The 20020-nt window shown below is 41.6% G+C and overlaps 1 protein-coding gene across 5 annotated transcripts in view; it reads left to right on the top strand.

The window, feature by feature from the left end:
- The window catches only part of FNBP1L (formin binding protein 1 like), a 74897-nt gene that overhangs the window by 34395 nt on the left and 20482 nt on the right, over window positions 1-20020 (top strand). For 3 of the 5 annotated variants that reach the window (XM_083743450.1, XM_083743449.1, XM_083743453.1), the window contains exons 3-9: window positions 4468-4521; window positions 7183-7330; window positions 8768-8830; window positions 9509-9613; window positions 13196-13324; window positions 17588-17734; window positions 18748-18951. In XM_083743450.1, the coding sequence (XP_083599576.1) occupies window positions 4468-4521; window positions 7183-7330; window positions 8768-8830; window positions 9509-9613; window positions 13196-13324; window positions 17588-17734; window positions 18748-18951 (850 nt within the window). Of the gene's footprint in view, window positions 1-4467; window positions 4522-6055; window positions 6683-7060; window positions 7331-8767; window positions 8831-9508; window positions 9614-13195; window positions 13325-17587; window positions 17735-18747; window positions 18952-20020 lie in introns of those variants that run through there. The other 2 variants (XM_083743452.1, XM_083743451.1) reach the window with 2 other exon arrangements.

Here is a 20020-nt window from a genome sequence, read left to right as displayed (position 1 = left end):
CGGGCAGCAGCGCTGCCGCCCGCCAGCATTTTAAGATCACCCCAGACAGCGGAGAAGTCCTCCGCTGTCCCGGGGTTTTTAAAATGCTGGTGGGCGGCAGCGAAGGCTTCGCGGGCAGCAGCGCTGCCGCCCGCCAGCATTTTAAGATCACCCCAGACAGCGGAGACTTCTCCGCTCCCGAGGCGATTTTAAAATGCTGGTGGGCGGCAGCGAAGGCTTCGCGGGCAGCAGCGCTGCCGCCCGCCAGCATTTTAAAATCGCGTCCGCTGTCTGGGGTGATCTTAAAATGCTGGCGGGCGGCAGCGCTGCTGCCCGCCAGCATTTTAAAATCGCCCCGGGAAGTCTCCGCTGTCCCAGGGGCTTTTAAAATGCTGGGGGACGGCAGCGAAGGTTTCGCTGCCGCCCGCCAGCATTTTAAGACCGCCCCGGGACAGCGGAGTAGGCAGGGGGGGGAGCAAAGACTTTCGCCCCCCACCGGCCTTCAGAAGAGGTCGGGGGACAGACTGTCCCCGGACCTGGTCTGAAGGCGGTTTCCATAGGAACGCATTAATTGATTTTTAATGCATTCCTATGGGAAACCGTGCTTCGCAAGACGAAAAGACTTGCGGAACGAATTAATTTCGTCTTGCGAGGCACTACTGTAAAGGGTTGTGCCTACTTCCCCAGAACCTTTTTCACCATGGGAATTCTTTCAGCTGGGGTTGTCAGCCAGCTAAAGGTTTTTTACAACTGATTTATCATTTTCGTCTTTGCCAGTTTATCAATTACCTAGAAATTTGGCGGGTGGGGTGGGATGGGAAGGTGTCATGGGGTGGGGAACGGAATAGAGTATCCCAAAGGAGGGTGGCTGCCTAGCTGAACAGGAGCACTCCTGTTCGGAGGTAAGGCTACACTGCAACATTCTGTTGCCGGTTGCTTTGTGTTAACAAAGCCTCCACAAAGGTGCCTTTTGAGATACTAAAGGACGTGTTAATATAATGTATGACTTAATGAACAAGAGATACTAATTAAGAAAGGTCTTTTAATAGCTGAAAAATTGTTACCCTTACAGTAATGTATCAGAACCCAAGGAGCCTTGAAAAAGAAACATAAGTGTCCTTAACATTCAGACTCGCTGATTAAAATTGTCTCCTCCCCCCCCCCCCGCAACCTTGATTTATCAACAGACTAAGCTGATTAAAACTTGCATTCCAAGTTACACCATTAAGGAAGGTAAAAAAAACCTAACAAGCACCTTCTAAAAATAACTTGTTTTGCAAGTAAAATCATGGCTGCAAAATGCACAGGCTGTTACGGCTCAGTGCATTATTTGTGTAAGGTAACTTCCCTGTTGTATAGTACTGAAGCATGAAAGTATAATCTGAATTTTTAAATGCACAAAACTATAGCCCACTCAAATTGCTGCATAATAGTGAACTCTTTACTACGTGCCCTCAACGATGACTCAAACCTTTGGGATGCTGGAATACCAGCTGAGAATCGTTTACATTTTATCCAGTGGTGCACCTTCAGTGTTGTTAGGTTACATTGGTCCTGTTTAACAGGGCTGTCTTACACATATGCGACGCAGCGCCCCCCCCCCCCAGGTTGCCCAGTCCCAGGCGCACAGGAGTGCGGAGCCGCTCGCCCGCCTCAGCATCTCACTGGCTCAGTCGCCCCCGAACTTGCTGTGCAAAGCGGCACTCCGACCAATGGGTGGGCTCTTCCCCAGACTCAGCTTTCCGGCCCCGGACTCTCAGCCTGGCACCCCTGAGAGCCCGGAGCCAGGGTGCCCTGCACCCCTAGCACTTAGGGATAAGACGGCCCTGCTGTTTAACTTGATATGTTACAAGTGCATGGTTTTCTTCCACACGTGTGGAAGATGGAGTGTTTCACTCACTCAGTTCTTTCTTCAAATGAACAAAACAATATAGTTTATCTTCTATCCCTGGCAAGCACATACTTGGTTTGTTGAACATTAAAACTAGCCTATACTTTCCAAGCCATTGTTGTTGTTGTTACAGCAGGGTTGGTGCCTGTTTCCCCCCAAATAGCATTAAATTGGAGCGTTGCTCTACCTCCCCCTTAGTATGTAAGTGTGAGCATCCAGATAACCTTATTGTCTTTTCCTTGTGTAATATATTTGGAACCCCTGCCCTTACCTTATATTTGACATTCCTGTTGAGCCCAGTAGGATTGGGTTTGTGGCACCTTACGCTGACTGTGGACCAACTAGGTTCTCATGCTTCTGGCTTGGCTGTGCTAGTTCTTGGTCACGGAAAAAAAAGCAGCTGAACAAACAAAGCGATTTGTCAGAAATTCAGAATTTTCCTGGGAAAGTACTGTCAAGCTTGCAGCTATTTTCCCCGAGGATGAAATTTAGTAAAATGCTATTTCAGGACTTTGGCATGTTTGTGTGTGTTGTTGTGTTTCCGGATCTTATAATTCTGCTTGCATCCGTTCTTGACATCCATTCCGTTTTGATAAATTCCAGAAAGTCTTGCTTGTGTAGATGCACCTTCTTTGCATTACTTGGTTGTGTTTCCATTATCTATATTGCCCTAGAAACTATTTGGCACTTACATAATGCCACTAAAAAAAGTGTGAATTGTGGGAGTCTTAGCTTTGGAGTGGGCCTTCCATACTGCAATAGTAGGGTTTCCTCAATATGTCATAGCCAACTGACTTCCCCTTTGGAAAGAAAACCAATTTACTCCCATAAGGAAAAAGGGAACTAAACATCACTGTTTGCTGTGATGTATCACACAATTCTTTCTTTAGTGTGACCTAAACAAAGCTTTTAGCTTTACATTTCATATACAGTCATACCTTGGTTTTCAAACAGCTTAGTTCTCGAACGTTTTGGCTCCTGAACCCTGCAAACCGGAAAGTGAGTGTTCCGGTTTTCAAACGTTCTTTTGGAAGCTGAACATCCAGCAGGGCTTCAGCGGCTTTCCAGTTTGCTGCAGGAGTTTCCTGCAGCCAATCAGAAGCCATGCTTTGGTTTCCAAACATTTTGGAAGTTGAACAGACTTCCGGAATGGATTCTGTTCAACTTCCAAGGTACGACTGTACTAGTAGACACAAGTGCTTTTTGAAGAGATGGGTTGAGAACCCAGATCTCTGGTATAACAGAACATATTTTCATCAACATTCTATCATGGCCTCTTAAACTGAATGTGTTAACCATATGTTAATGCTTAAATCAAACCATCTTCCATAGTTTCCCTTTGTGGGGAAAGTTTCCTATTGTCATCAGCTCTTGCTATTTTTAAATAACTCAAAAACCTCTTTATTTCTTCATTGCTAACTTCTGTGACTTTTCTTTCCCTGGGATTATGTGAATGTTGTAGTGTTTAGACGCAATATAACTTTTATATACCCAATGAGTATAGCAAGAGAGTTTGACTTTAAGGATTGATAATAAAACCAGGATCCATAGTGGGACTAATAGCCCAAGGGGAAAGTTGTACAGAAGTTTAGTTCCATTTCTTTAATGCATCGCTTGGGGAAAGAAAATAGATTTCCTGCTGAAGAACATGAAATATATACATTATTCCTTTGTGGGAATATTTGTGGGCAGTGAAGTAACTTGAGGCCTCTGGAATCCTTGGAATGCCTGCTGAACTCTTTAAAATGTATTAAACTAGGCATTCTGTTACTGCTGCTGCTCTTTACCATCATCTGGAGAATAGCCTATTCTGTCTGGCTGAAACACGGCATCTTTTTACCATACTGGAAAGAGGCTGCTAAGAAGTGTATTATAATTATTCATTAGAAATTAATTTGTAGTGTCTATAGGACAACTCTCTCTCTCTCTCTCTCTCCCCCCCCCCCCCCAAGTTTTTGGCCCCTGTCTTTGTTTTAGTCGTTCTACTCTGGATAAGAATAAGATAAAAACAATAGGTTGGCTTTGTTCCTAGTTGCTCAGCGGTGGAACAATTTTCACTCCTTCCCGCTTGCAACATTTGTGAGAATTCAGGCACCCATGTTTATTAGTACCAAGGGCACCGTGCATTTATTTTGTCTAGAAACGGATAGATATTAAAACATGCACCTCACTTAGATGCTTTTCGTCAATCACTTCATTCTCCTCAACTTATAATATTGTAAACAGGAAAATAAGCTTCTTTTCTGTTTTGGTTTCTGAGAAGAAATATTGTGACTGTTTCATTATCATAAACTACATCTTTAGCGTGTGCTCCTGGATCCTTGTTTCTGATAAATTATTTATTGTCAAGAAAAACATCTTAATGTTGTAAGGAATCGAGGTATATTCTGACGGAGGTGCTGGCATTCAGAAATGATTACATCACAAGGTGTTTATTGAAGTAGGTCCTCTTCACAGGAGATATATGAACTGTAAACTGAGGACAAAGGGCTGTTTCCTTATTCACCTAGTTTGAGACTGATCCTTAGACAAATACTAACAGAAATTTATTAATGTCCTTATTTAGTAGAACACTATGTTTTTTTTTCCCTTAACAGAAATCTGGTGAAGAAGTACTGTCCTAAACGTTCATCCAAAGATGAAGAACCCAGGTAAAATGAGCATTAGTTTTCTATTGTCTGTCAGGGGAAAAAATATCACAGTGTTCAATGACTGTTATTCTCTGGAAACACTTTGAATGAGGGCCTCAGTCCTAAATATTTTTACACGTCTGTGTACCTTTGTGATAGGCTGGTGTGTGTTTTTTACCTCCACTTGCGTGGTAATAAGCTCAGTTTAATTCAATAGGACTTACTTGCAAGTAGACCTAGTTAGGATTGTTCCATTAATTTCATACCAGCTTACATCAGAGTTTGGTTTTTAATGACCAAATATAAGGGTTCTGTATTCAGAAATCAGAAAGCGAAGGCATTATTAACACTTTCTGCACTGCTTTCCAAAGGATGTTGAATATTTAAGTTTTGAGATCATGTTTAACTATTCTGAGAATCCCTAACATGTAGCTTTGCTGTGAATTCTAAGACTTGGTTCTCACACACAGCAGATGAGGAAGTAAATTAGACTCTGGGCTGTACCACATATTTTAGGTAGGAAGTAATGCTTGAATGCTCTACCATCCCAAAGAAATTTCATATGCAGAAAACTGGCATATTAGGAAGAATGCTAGAATTCTTCTCCCTTGACATCTAATTTTCTTTGTGGAGTTAATCAGTAGTATTCCGCATTACTACTCCTCATGAGTAGCCTCATTGAAGTTAATGGACATGGCTAACTTAGGTTGAGAAATTTCAGCAGATCTGGTCTAAGTAGGACTTAGTTGAATATCACCAAGTGTTTTGTAGGGAGAATCGCCAAACCACACAATCTCCCATCTGGTATCTGAAATAGGTAAAGCCCAGAAGTCGTTTTATCTCCTTGTTTTTGCTGTTTTGCCAACTAGACCTGAATTCATTATTTTAGCAATGTTCTTTTTGTTGCATTTCTAGACACCAGCCATGGCACATTAATTTTCTTTAGCTCAAAGCCAAACTTAAGTATGGTGACACTTTGCAGTGTCAGCGCTCCCTGATTAAAAGGCGGTGAGTTGAGTGCTACAAAGTGTTGTTTTATTTTTGGAAAAGGTTCCTTTGTGAAGCTGTACATTGAAAACTACTATAGAGGAACGCTGCAAAGCTGTATGTCCTTGTCAGTCTTCACTTGTTGGGTGGAGTAACTTTCTCTCTATTCTGTACTTTATATAGTTAACAGTCTTTCAGCATAGTATAAGGGAGAAAATGGCAAACACTCACCACCAACAACCTACTAACATTGATTGCTTGGCCATTCTTAACACGGGGGGCGGGGGGGGAAATGAAATTTAGGCTATTCCATTATTATCAGTGTGGACAGCACAGGAAGCATCTTTTTTTTTTTCAGATGCCCTGGTCAGAGATTGTTCAAGGCTGATTTTACAATTGAAGGCCGTCATTGAAGGAAGACGGTATTCACTGGGTTACAAGAGACAAAATTTGGTCATCTAGCTCAAAATCCAATTATCGATGAGATTTAAGTTTCATCAGCCAAACACTATTTCTCACAGAAGATCATTTTGAGCCACTCTGCTTCATTTTAACCTTTTTTTTAAAGAACAACACAAAACACAAACCTAGATGACAGGACTTCCAGAAGCTGATATGGAGCTCAAGACCATTTGAAAGAGATGGCAAACATTCCACAGGCTTATGAGGTCTTAAACAAAAATAAAAAATACAGTGACATGTTTGTTTGTTTCTCCCTTCCATACACATTTTCTCCCCTTATTTTTTCCTCCTCCTTCCCACCCTGCTCCCCCCTTTGTTTTAGTGCCAGCAATAGTGTGGCACCCTTCCCCTCCAACCAAAGAGGTGAGCAGGCAAACAGGCAGCTGTCTTCAGAGCTGGTAGCAAACTTGTTCAGTAGATCCATCCATCGGGGTGCATAGGAGTGGCATGGTTGGCATGTTACACCCTCAAGATCAAGCAAAATCATCTCTGCAACAAGTTCAGCTTCCCAAGCCTAGGAAATTAAGTCCTTTCCTAAGCTCAGTCCTTCTTCCATTTCGCATCTTAGGAGATACCACTATACTGCAGGGCTTCCCAGGTAGTGTTCTTTATTCTTTTCTACCTTTTGAAATCTGTTTTCATTTTTTTAAAAAAAACAACAACCAATGTGCGTGAAGAGAAGTGTATTTGGGGCATCTCCACTGTGCATCTTTCTGCAATTCGTTTTATCAAGGTTGTAAAGGTAAAGGTAAAGGTACCCCTGCCCGTACGGGCCAGTCTTGACAGACTCTGGGGTTGTGCGCCCATCTCACTTAAGAGGCCAGGGGCCAGCGCTGTCCGGAGACACTTCCGGGTCACGTGGCCAGCGTGACATCGCTGCTCTGGTGAGCCAGAGCCGCACACGGAAACGCCGTTTACCTTCCCGCTGGTAAGCGGTCCCTATTTATCTACTTGCACCCGGAGGTGCTTTCGAACTGCTAGGTTGGCAGGCGCTGGGACCGAGCAGCGGGAGCGCACCCCGCTGCAGGGATTCGAACCGCCGACCTTTCGATCGGCAAGTCCTAGGCGCTGAGGCTTTAACCCACAGCGCCACCTGCGTCCCTTTATCAAGGTTGTACCCCATGCTAACTGTGACATGTTTTATGGTCCATTTATGCAACAAAAGCTGTAACTTCCGGATAAACAGAAACATGACATTTGTTTCCCTCCTTCTTCTTCACTGTGTATTGCCAGGTTTACCTCATGTATAGCCTTTTATAATATCCTTAACGAGTTAAACGACTACGCGGGACAGAGAGAAGTAGTAGCAGAAGAACTGGGACATAGGGTATATGGAGAACTGATGAGATATTCCCATGAACTCAAAACAGAAAGGAAAATGGTAAATCACGAGGGGTTCACGATTGTAGAATTTATGCGATTATTCTTTTCACTGTTATCAAGGTCTCGTCTGTTGGACCAGCTCTTCTTTGGTGTAGTAGTGGTGCACAAATTTGAATTGCATGGTTTTTTCCATACTTCTGTGACAAGAGAACAGTGTACCACAAAAGCACACATGCTTCTGAACAGAATGAAAGGCCACCCAATTTAATAAAGCGTTATCTTTTAGAATGTTAGTGTTTGTGCAGTGCATTCCTCCAGGTGCTTGCTTAGAAGCCAGTCACACTGCAGCGCATTAAGGAATAACGGCTTGTCCCTTACTTGAGTGTGTTTTAGGATTGCAGCCTTTTTTTTATACTTCGATTGTATGCCTCCTCAGGTGTTATGGAGAGTCGGAATACAAACGACAGAAATAAATAACTTTGTGTTTTTGATTCTGTGGACAACTGTTGTTTGTTGTAAAGGCATTTAAAGTACAGTCGTACCTTGGTTCTGGAACGCCTTGCGACTTGAACGTTTTGGCTCCCGAACGCCGCAAACCCGGAAGTGAATATTGCAGTTTGCAAACCTTTTTTGGAAGCCAAACTTCTGACGCAGCTTCCAATTGAGTGCAAGAAGCTCCTGCAGCCAATCAGAAGCTGTGCCTTGGTTTTTGAACCTTTCTGGAAGTTGAACGGACTTCCAGAACGGATTCCGTTTGAGAACCAAGGTACGACTGTATCTTTTAATTCTCACACATTGGTCTGAGAATTAAAACGTGTGTCACAGCCCAGAGCCATGCTTTTAAGGGAGCTGCATGTGCATTCGCTGGTCTTTGCCACTGTACACCAAGTTATTTTTATTCAGATTATAAAGTCATGAGCCTGGACCCTTGTAGATTTGAATGTTGCTGTCTGGTGCTTGGAACATTTTAGGTGCTTTTAGAATAAAACGCTAACCAATGATACTGTTATGAAGATGCTGTTGAGTTTTAATAGTTTGACTCCATCAGGCACGGGAGATGTGGCATCAAAAACTAAAAGACAAAACCCTGACTGCACTCATGGTGCAGTTTCCTTGTGCACATTTATAGTGTCACCATAGAAATAGGGTAATATTTTCAAGTAGAACTGATGTTTGTCCAGTTGTTTCACTTTAACAAAATGGGTAGAAATCCATTTCTTCTGCTGTATTTCAGTAGATTAGAGAGCAGTGGAAAGTGTGGAACGTTTTTCTTTTGGAGGAAGCAATGTGCATTGTGGTTTGCTGAAACAGGTTTGTTTTCTCCATGCAGTAGCGAGGAGGAAATAAACAAACCCAAGTAGGTTTACTTTGAGGTGCAAACTAGGCCACTGTTGGTGTTCGGGTTTCTTTAGTACACGCAAGTAAAAGACTGTAAGTGCCATATCAGATTTTGAAAGAAAAAGAAATTAAAACCCTCTCGTTCGTAATTTCCCAGCACCTTCAGGAGGGTCGAAAAGCTCAGCAGTATCTTGACATGTGTTGGAAGCAGATGGATAATGTAAGTTTTCTTCTCTCTTCTCGCCCCTATCTTTTCCTGTTTACTTTTAGGATTACAAAGTTTGGTGGGCAATTGTTAAAGAAATTAACTGAAGATTAGCTTTGTTATCATTGTTATCTTTGTTAAATAGACCAGATAAATTGCTGTGTTTGCAGAGATCATAACAGCCCATAACTTCTAAGTGTGCAACCTATTGCGCAATTCAGTGTGCAGCTCAGCAGGAATTGTGCCTTGAAGGATTTACAGACTTCAGCTATGTCAGAATTTATTGAAAATGCCTCCCAGCTCTATGATTCTTAACATGGTTGCTGAAATCAGCCCCCAGCACAGTAGAATGGAAGATTTAAATATATGTTGCTATCGGGATCTTTTAAAAACAAGTGAGGATTTTGCAAGTGTCTTTTATTAGGCTTGAATTATAACTTCAGTTTTTGTTTACTTTTTTTTGTTTTTGGATAAAAATCAAAATGAACTATGCAAGACAAAACCTCACTTTTGTTTAAAAGTTGTCAGTCATGGTATACTAATAGAAATTAGTGGGATTCTACCATATTAAATAGTTGAGTGAGAGCAAGTATATGAGTGTTTATATGGGTATACACATGTGAACTTTAGTGTGTCTTTTTATAGTATTTTGTAAAAAATAATAATAATAACATGATGATGTTACCATTGCAGAGTAAAAAGAAGTTTGAGAGAGAGTGCAGAGAAGCAGAAAAAGCACAGCAATGTTTTGAGAGACTGGACAATGATACTAATGCCACTAAAGCAGATGTTGAAAAGGTAAATATTATTATTATTATTATTATTTTCCTATAACGGTATTTGCATTTTTTCCAATACAGTGGTGCCCCGCAAGACGAAAAACCCGCAAGACGAAAGGGTTTTTCGTTTTTTGCGTCGCTTCGCTAGATGATTTTCCCTATGGGCTTGCTTCGCAAGAAGAAAGCCCATAGGGAAATCTCCGGGGACCTCTTTTAAATGCTGGCCGTGGGGAGCAAAGCCTTTCCCCCCCCCTCCGGCCTTCAGAAGAGGTCCAGGAAGGCCGGCGGGGGCCGAAAGGCTTTGCTCCCCACTGCCAGCATTTTAAAAGCGGTCCGGGATAGCAGGGAAGCGCTTCCCGCTATCCCGGACGGCTTTTGAAGGCAGACGGGGGGGAGCAAAAACTTTTGCCCCCCGCCGGCCTTCAGAAGAGGTCCTGGACCTCTTCTGAAGGCTGGCGGGGGACGAAAGTCTTTGCTCCCCCCCGCCTGCCTTCCCAGGGGCTTTAAAATCGCCCCGGGACAGCGGAGTCCTCCGCTGTCCCGGGGTGATTTTAAAATGCTGGCGGGTGGCAGCGCTGCCGCCCGCCAGCATTTTAAGATCGCCCGGGACAGCGGAGAAGTCTCCGCTGTCCCGGGAAGGCAGGCAGGGTGGAAGCAAAGACTTTCGCCCCCTGCCGGCCTTCAGAAGAGGTCGGGGGACAGACTGTCCCCGGACCTGGTCTGAAGGCGGTTTCCATAGGAACGCATTGATTGATTTTCTTTCTTTTCTTTTTTTTTAATAATATTTATTAAGATTTTCAGAAATACAGAAAGAAAAGATTAAAGTACATTCAAAGCCTTATTTTCATACACCCACTTTCCGGGACTCCCTCTTTCCCCCACCCCTACCATATTCCCCTATCGTATTGTTGGCTCCACAAGCGCTCAGTTCTAATTAAAACTTAGTTTGTTTAAACCATTAGTCGAATTTAAGTTTAATTTTGTACAATCCCCATCAATACCCTTACTAACAAAACAAAAGTTCTTTCCCCAGGGCCCACCCCCTTTCCATTCCACAATTTCCCTTTTTTTTAATGATAAAGACACCCCACACAATAGAAATATAAGAAAATAAGAAATAGAAAGTGTAGTAAGTAAAAGAAAACCAATTCAGAAAATAGTTGACAAGCCTTTGGATTCTATTTCTCCCCCCCCCCCCCGTCCCCGGTTTAGTTTCCCCCTGACCACCAATCCATGTTATCTGCCTGGAATTTTTAAAGTCCATAAATCACATTTTTCCCCCAACTCCTTGCTGGCTTTTTCTTTTTATAATTATTTTTAGAATTATTTTTAAACCATTTAGCATCAAATCTTTAATAACGCTCCCCCTATTGTTCTTTCCAAGTTGTAGTCCAGTTTCCTCTTGTTCCGCTGCTAAAACGTTCTAGTTCAGAAATTTAGTAAGTCTGCAGGGGTTATTGTTATTCAGGAACAAAAACTTGCGTTCAGTCCCTTCCTTTCTTCAATAGAAAATTCTATTGTCTCCTTTAGCTGAACACCCTGTAGACACAATATTGTTTCCGTTTTGCAGCTTTCCCAGAAGATAACCAGTCCTGTAAAATTCCGATGGTATTTTTCCACTTACGACCTTCTTTGTAATGTCCCGAAGCTCCTCTAGGGGGATTATTGTAACTTTGTTTTCTCTAGTCCAAAAGTCCGATTGTTATCCATGTTTTCGCCATTTTGTATCCAAGTTTTAACGGGTTGTAACTAATTGTAACAAAATTTAACCAGCAAAGTCCTCGTATTAAGGTCCTCTTTGAATTTCCGACTTTGACAGCTACTTTGACAGCTGTCAAAATCTCCTTCGCTTTTCACCAGGCTCTCTCCTCAATCACCCCGGTTCCCAGGGGGGGGGGGTTACGTTTTCCTTCTCCCTCAATTCTTCCTCCAGCACAGTTCTTGTAATTTCCCATCGTGGAATTCTTAGTTTTTATCAGCAATACAATTCTTTTTGGACCTTGGTTTCCCAGTCCTTGTTTTGGAAGGTTTACAGTAGGGAGGGGGACTGACTTCCTTTTTGGATCCCCCCCCCGCTCGTATCAAATCCGGAAAAAAATTCTTTTTTTTCTCCTTTTAAACCCGGTTTCCAAATTACTCACGGGTTGTTGTTAAAAGTCCGAATTCTCAATGGAAGAAGTCAGCGCTCTCCGCCGGATGGCATGCGGCTTCGCTCGGCAGGGATAGCAGAGGACTCAAAGCACCACGCTTCTCCCCGGCACCCGATCCGTAGCCTTTAAAAAGGCTCCTTCACGAGTCGGGAGGGCGCTAGCGGTGCCAGCCGAGTCTCCATGTCCACGGCCTCCGTGGCCGTGGTTTTTAAGGGTCCCCGCATCGCCGGTGCGGTAGGACCCAGCCCCTGCCGAGCAGGCTCCCTCCGGAGCTCGGAGGGAGTCCGCCATTCGGCGATGGCGCCAACCCGGAAGTCCAACCGGATTGATTTTCAATGCATTCCTATGGGAAACCGTGCTTCGCAAGACGAAAAACTCGCAAGACGAAAAGACTTGCGGAACGAATTAATTTCATCTTGCGAGGCACCACTGTACTGTTATCCTTTTTAAAACTTAATGTGACAGCCAAGGGGACAGTGAATCAATGGCTGCATTCAGACATCATGTTTTTTTTATTTTCCAAAGGTTTGGAGTATCAGGAACAAATTCTGTGTGCACGTGTCACGACACCACCACCTTCATAGGGCCTAGTTTATTAGAACGGTTTCTCATCTGATCAATTCACGGTTTGCTGTTACATCTGAATTGCCAGAGCGTGGTTTGTGCAATCTCTTCAAACCAGAATCGCAAGCCACAGTTTGCTCTTGGTTTGCCGTTCTCTTTTGGAGGGTTTGCCAAAGCCATAGTTTGCCAATTCAGAAGTAGCAGAGAACTGTGGCTTGATCGACCAGGACGTTTTGACCAGTGGAAGTTGCAGTTTTCTGGATGGTATCATCTTGGTTGCCACTGCTGAAAAGAAAACTTTAGTGGCTGAAATAGGAACTTTCAGCAAAATGGTGTTGTGTGCCATATTTGTTGTCGCTTGAAATGAATGGAATTGTATAAAGTAATGTTGGTGAGACAGTCACATATTGTCTCTTTTTCTATATGTGTACATGGCAATTCCTTATTTTTGGTCATTTTTAAATGTTTTGTTTGAGAATAGCATGGAGAGATGTACATGCCCAGCTTAAAAGATGCTTTTCTCTAAATAAGAACAAGCTACTACAAATGTTTTGGAGTGGTTATGAATGTTTATAAAGAGAAGTTTATACACCTTAGGTTGTATTCAAAGTCCTGGGGTTCCTCCAGTCCACTGAAGCAGATTTGGGTACAACACAGGGCATACACAGGGGAACAAAAGGTGGAAAAGTCATTCCGCTCATGCATTTATTTAGTTGAATACTGTCTACTGACCCTGCAAATGCTAATGTAAGGTAAAGGATACAAGGGCATCTCCAGGGCTCATGAAAGGTGATGGCATTTCACTTACAATGACCATGTTGCTAAGTAAGATTTTGTTTAAACAGAAGACTTCTAGAAAACACTGTCATTGAACTGTCTCTTATTAGGCAAAGCAGCAATTAAATCTCCGTACACACATGGCTGATGAGAACAAAAATGAATATGCTGCCCAGCTGCAAAATTTCAATGGTGAACAGCACAAGCATTTCTACATTGTCATTCCTCAAATCTATAAGGTGAGTTTTAGATCTAAACTTTGTTTCGATTTTTATTTATTGCATTTGTATACTTCTGCTGGGTGCCCAAAGTACTTTACAATTTTCAATATTAGGGGGAAAAACATTATTTAAACTGCTGAAAGTGTGACAGTGACTTCTAAGCTCATCCACACTGCTGCTCATCACATGATTTCTAGGCACAGGTCAGAAATGTTTTCCTTTTGTTCCTTCGCTTTCCCCAGGAAAACCCACTGTTTAGTGCTGAATCAAAACAAACATCAGTCTGAAGAAAACTCAGTTGACGTTTGTTCCCATTCAGTGCTAAACAGCCACTTTTCCTGGGGAAAGTGGCAGGAAAAACCTTTTGGACCCATGCTTAGATTTGAGATGGTTTGAGAACACTGCTGTGTTCATAAAAATTATAAATGTTTTATCAGCACCTTACATAGTTCTGCTTTAATCCTTCACTGTTAATTTACATTAAACTATGGTTATACAATATTTGAAAAGCTATTTACAGTAGCATATCATTTGTCTTGCTTCCTGACATTCCCTGTTGTTTTTAAATGAAGTAGATTATTGATTTCGATTCTTTTGCTGCTCCTGTATACTTATTTTTAACTTTGCAGTATTCAGTTGCTCCCACAACTCCTGGTTCTAATTTCCTTGGCACTTAAAATTCTTGCCATTGCTAAAATATGTAGTACTTTTGTTTGATATATTTGTGGAACAAAGGCACCATGCAGATAAGGGTTGAGATGGTGAGGGGAAAGAAAAAAGAAAATAAATCCTTTATTAAGTTACTATAGTCCCAAAATCATTCACCTTCTGGTACTTCCACTGCAAATGATGAATATCGCCTTTTCTTTCTACACAAAACTAGCAATTACTTTCTCTGGTTTTCTTCATCATTTTGAACTCCCATGGTGACTGTGGCCATATTATCATTATACACCTTTAGGTGCCAGGCAAAAATGTTCCTTTTTAACCCGGCCTTTGGTTGATCTTATTGACATCCAACACCCTTTTAGAATGTGGCTTTTGGAGGTGGGGGTTATTGGGTTATTGCTTTTGGTTTGATTTTATATGTTGTGGTCTTGTTGTGAACTGCCCTGAAACCTCTGGGTATGTTGTTGTTGTTTAGTTGTTTAGTTGTGTCCGACTCTTCGTGACCCCATGGACCAGAGCACGCCAGGCACTCCTGTCTTCCACTGCCTCCCACAGTTTAGTCAAACTCATGCTGATAGCTTTGAGAACACTATCCAACCATCTCGTCCTCTGTCGTCCCCATCTCCTTGTGCCCTCCATCTTTCCCAACATCAGGGTCTTTTCCAGGGAGTCTTCTCTTCTCATGAGGTGGCCAAAGTATTGCAGCCTCAGCTTCACGATCTGTCCTTCCAGTGAGCACTCAGGGCTGATTTCCTTAAGAATGGATAGGTTTGATCTTCTTGCAGTCCATGGGACTCTCAAGAGTCTCCTCCAGCGCCATAATTCAAAAGCATCAATTCTTCAGCGATCAGCCTTCTTTATGGTCCAGCTCTCACATCCATACGGTGGTGTATAAGTTGAATAAATAATAGTGGCATAGATTGCAGCTGTGGAGAATGTTACCCAAAACAAGTAAGCAAACAAAAAACAACGCATACATCATCTGGCCCATACATCTCTTAAGCATGTATCATTGTTTTTTAAAATGAGTTTGTATGTTTTGTGGAACTTGTGTTCCTTTTAAAAGCAAAAAAGCCTTCACAGCTACCTTTTTGCAAGCCAAAGTTTCTCATTCCTTATATTAATTTTTTAACTCGGTTTCCCTCTGTTTATCCTTCGCTTACATTGCAATCTGTTCAAGGGTGTTCTCATTTGATGAACCAATAGAAAAACTGTTTGTATTAATCTGCACACAGCCTGATATATGCCAGTTATCCAAACATTGAACTTCCCTAGTTGTGTCCCATATTAAACATTCCTTCACTAATATTATGCTAAAGGGGAAATTTCTGATGCTAGCACTTCTTTTTAAATCTATCCCAGGTTTTTAAACATGTGCCAATAACATAATTGTATCTGTTACAACAGTTTTTCCTAGTACTTCCATTCATAATAAATTCTTTACTGTGGTATTCATTGCTGTTTCTTCCATTGGTCTATATAATAAGAGTTTTTGTTCCTAAACAAAAGGACTCCAGCTCTACAATAGCTCCATTAAATCCCCCTCTTTCTATGCCTTACAGCTTACATTTTTAGGTTCCTTAGCTCTTTTTAACATTCCATATAAATACATTGTTTCTGCCATTCTTGAATAATTTGGCCTGAGATTTTGGAGCAGGAAATTTTGGCAGTGCACAGACTTTTATTGTGTTGGTTCTCTCCAATAAAGACAGTTTCAGGTTTTTCCCATCTTCATATCTGTTTCATTAGCATTATGTAATTAAGTTCACACAGATCCTCTAGATGTTTTCTTTAGCATTGGGTTATTGGCAAGGGAAGTATAATGTTTGCTGAAGCGCACCTACACCCTTGTGCAAATTAATTGAAACAAACAATGTAGTTTACTGTACAAAACTCACATATACCTGTACAAAACTCACATATACATACATTAGTAACGGATATGACCTCTGCTATTTTTAAGCAGCATTTGAACTTGATTTGGCATGGAGTCTACTAGTTTCGAACAGTCACTGTTGATTTTCAGATCTCTGTACCACACTTGAATCAGAGCCTGAATGAGCCTCTCCATAGTCTGCAGTACGGAGGCGACTTTTGCATATAGCCCACAAAATTCTCAATGGGATTTACATCTGGGGAATTCCCTGGCCAATCAAATACCTGTATTTGCTGCTCTGTCATGAATTTCTTCATCACTTTCAATGTGTGACAGGGGGCTAGGCCCTGCTGCAATATCCCAGTATCGTCAGGATACCTCTTTTCCAGCTCTGGAATAACTCTCTTTCGTAGAACCTCAATATATTGTGGCGAGCGCGTCATTCCTTCTATTGGCTGCAGGCTTCCGACACCATAATGATCAACTGATTTTTCGTGTTTGTTTTAAGTACAGGATTACAAGTAAGATAGAAAACATCCTTTGTTTCAATTAATTTGCACAAGGGCATACATTGTAGCAGATGGGGCATCAAGTGGCTGAAAGAAGTCACCTCTTCTGAGCTCCACCCCCCCAAAAAAAACAACAACCCTGAGTAGCTACGTCAATGTGCTCTCACACCTGATGGTTCTGTTGTTAAATGCCAGGTTGGAGAACGATATTCCTTGCCAAGAAACCTATTTGCCTGGCAGCCAGATGTGAGCTACAACTCCTCGTGTTGGGCCAGAGAGACAGAACTGCTTGTGTTGGTCTTGCAAGACTTCAGGGACCATACCTGGTCCGCCTCAACTGCTCTAGTTCAGCACTTCATGGTCACCGTGACAAACATGGAGCTGTCTCAATATATTGTGGGGCCAACACATATAAGTCATCCCCTCAGTCTGGTTTTTGCAATGGAGCAGATGAGGTAGTTGTCAGGGGAAAGTGTGCATAGGATTGCAGCCTCTGGTTTCTTTCTGAGATTCTTAACCACATCCCCCAATTATTTTGGGTTTTTTCTTCATCTTGATACATCATCTTCATCTTGATTCTTCATACAATACCGACAAGCCATTGCAAATGAACAAAATTCCACTGGAAGGCTATCGTAACATTTACAAGGAAATACTCTGAAAGGAAAATCATGTTTGCTTCATAAACATGAGCAAATTTTCAACAAAATATTTGTTACAAGATAATATAGAAGCTGCAGCAGTAAAGTCTGCATTCCGTACATGTAAAAACAAGCCTTTTATTTATGATGTAGAATGAATCTTCTATAGATGACAGGTAGTTAAAACAACATAAAACATTTATAAACAATAGTTTTTCTCAAACATAAAAAGAAATAAGTAAATGAATGAATCTATTACTAACTCACTATGAAACTGAAAGTGGAATCTTTTCATTGCCTTGCAGATGCTAAAGAGGGAAGGGAGCCCTGGTCTTATTTTCCTAACAGGAAACCGTGGTTAGGTTAACCTAACCATGGGTTCAGTTAAAATGAACTTTGGTACACTCCTATGTCACACCAAGCCTAGGTAAAGGTTCTTTATTAAATAATCTGGTACAGGAAAGCAAACTCAGCAAACTGGTGATGCTTTAAACAAAATTGGGAGGAAATGTAGCCCAAATATACAAGTATCTGTATAGTACTGTATTGTCATAAGAATACTCAGGCTTTTTCTTTATAATTGTAGCATCTTCAGGAAATGGATGAACGAAGAACCATCAAACTTAGCGAATGTTATAAGGGGTTTGCCGATTCTGAGCGCAGAGTTATCCCAATAGTCTCAAAATGTTTAGAAGGAATGACTGCTGCGGCAAAATCGGTTGATGAACGCAGGGTAAGTTGACTTTATTTTGTAGGATTCAGATTATCAGTGTAGAACTCATTGCTTTGGAAGTAAATCTAACTAATTGTGGGTCTGCTCATGTCCTACCACAACTAGGCAAGGAATTAGGCTGATCAAGCCTATGAAACTTGTGTTCCATGAAGCCAAACTAACAGAGGGTTTATCAAGTCTCTTGCGTGCCATAACTCTCTGGTAGACAGCTTTGTTGGGTCATGAGACCTAGTGCAAGTAATTGTGAAAAGGAGTCTGTGTTTTATTCAGACTTTTTCTTACTTTACCCATTCTCTCTTTAACCTCTCTCCCTCTCCCTCTTATTAATTTATGATGCCCGAATAATAGATTACTTTATTGATTATGGATTATAGATTACTGTTGATTATACAAGTCTGTTCTTGCAGACTTTGTTGTTAATCTTGAGATGAAATTTCTTCAGCGGTCTGAGTAATCCCAGGGTTTGGGACTTCATCTTGGCAGCTTATGCATTTCCTGGATGGAGGTACAGTGGTGCCTCGGGTTTCAAACACCTCAGGTTACAAACACTTCGGTTTATAGACTCCGCTAACCCAGAAATAGTACCTCGGGTTAAGAACTTTACCTCAGGATGAGAACAGAAATCACATGCTGGCAGCGGGAGGCCCCGTTAGCTAAAGTGGTACCTCAGGTTAAGAATGGATCTCCAGAATGAATTAAGTTCGTAACCAGGGGTACCACTGTATATACAAAAGTTTCATTTCGGATGTGATGGGATGTGGAGGAGCGGGATGCTCAGGGCACAAGCATTGTTTGTTCTCTCTGCAAATGCCCTGTAAATGCCCTGTAGATGGTAGTCTGGAATTTCCCCTCTGTAAACTGACTTAATTCTTTCTGGAAGATCAGTAATTTCTCCTGCTGTTTTAAGTTACTCATTTTTCATCTGCTGCATTGGTAATAATATCATTTCAGTTAAGCCATCAGCTCTCTTGAGTAATCATTTTTTAAATAAACATTGCATCTCTCCCATCAAGGACTCTCAAATAGTAATAGACTCCTTCAAGTCTGGTTTTGAACCTCCTGGAGACTTTCCATTTGAAGATTACAGTCAGCACATTTACAGGACTGTTTCTGACGGAACAATCAGTACACCAAAGCAAGAAGGGGTGAAAATCGATGCAAAAACCACCGTGGGCAAGGCTAAGGGCAAGCTGTGGCTTTTTGGAAAGAAACCAAAGGTACAACTCTTAAAATATATTTCACATGAGAACACACTCAGGCTTTGTGGTTAAGGGATCAAATGTTGTCCTTTGGATCAAAATAATGTTGTTTTGACCTTATATAATTTTGAAAGACAGTTTGCATTGCCCCAACTGTCCATTTAGGAACTTGGTTTTGGTATTATATGTCTGTTTTGCTCCACCTCAGCTATAGTATTCTAGCAGCACAGGAAACCAGTACAACTGGGGTAGCAAAATGCCGCACAGTAACTTAGCTGCTGGCTTTGCTGGAGCAATTACAACAGTAGTTAGTGACCAGGAACTGCAAACTCCTGGTAACATGTTCCACCAATACTCAAACGCAGGTCTTGCGAAGGAGCCTGCTGCAACTATTTTGACCAGTAATACCATCCTCTGTGGCTTGTGTATCCTCTGTATATGTTGGAGTATTGCTATTGTGTTGAAACTGGAGGGAGATCAGATCAGTTGATTCTGATGGGTGTGTCAATCATCTCTTTAATATCAGAGATTCAGCCGCCTTCTGGCTGTGGTCCATTAAAATTGTTTTAGGTACTGGAGGAACTTGCATCCTGCCTGTAATGTGCAATTTTAGAAACGGATGTTTCCGTTCAAAGTGCATGGTTTTGGCAGGTTAGTTTAAAGATATTCAAAGGCACTTGAAGGTTAAAGCAAAGCAGGTGATATATTGCTTTGGATATAATGAAAGAATAATGATGTGAAGGCAAATTGCACCTTACCTTTGCAGAAGTTCTTAGTATAGAGAGCAACAAACAACACAAGCAATATTCTTTTTTAAAAACAACAACACTAATTAAAATTTCATGCAGTGTGTGAAAAAATTGTGTAGAACACATGAGAACGGAATAACCTTCCTTTTCCAGCTGTGCAGTACATCTCCATTACCTTATGAATGCCATTCCTTAAGTCTTCCTTTCTGCCCATACGATTTGAGGATATAAGAATTTTAACATTCGAACACTTAGAATAAATTTTACTGGGGTGCTTTTTTTTTTGTAGGGGATATGTTTTTATTCTTTCAAAAAGTTCCTAGATGTAAAACAAATAA

The sequence above is a fragment of the Podarcis gaigeae genome (genome assembly GCF_964106915.1).
Source record: "Podarcis gaigeae genome assembly, chromosome: 6".
NCBI lineage: Eukaryota > Metazoa > Chordata > Lepidosauria > Squamata > Lacertidae > Podarcis > Podarcis gaigeae.
This window is presented reverse-complemented; position numbering and strand designations above follow the sequence as displayed.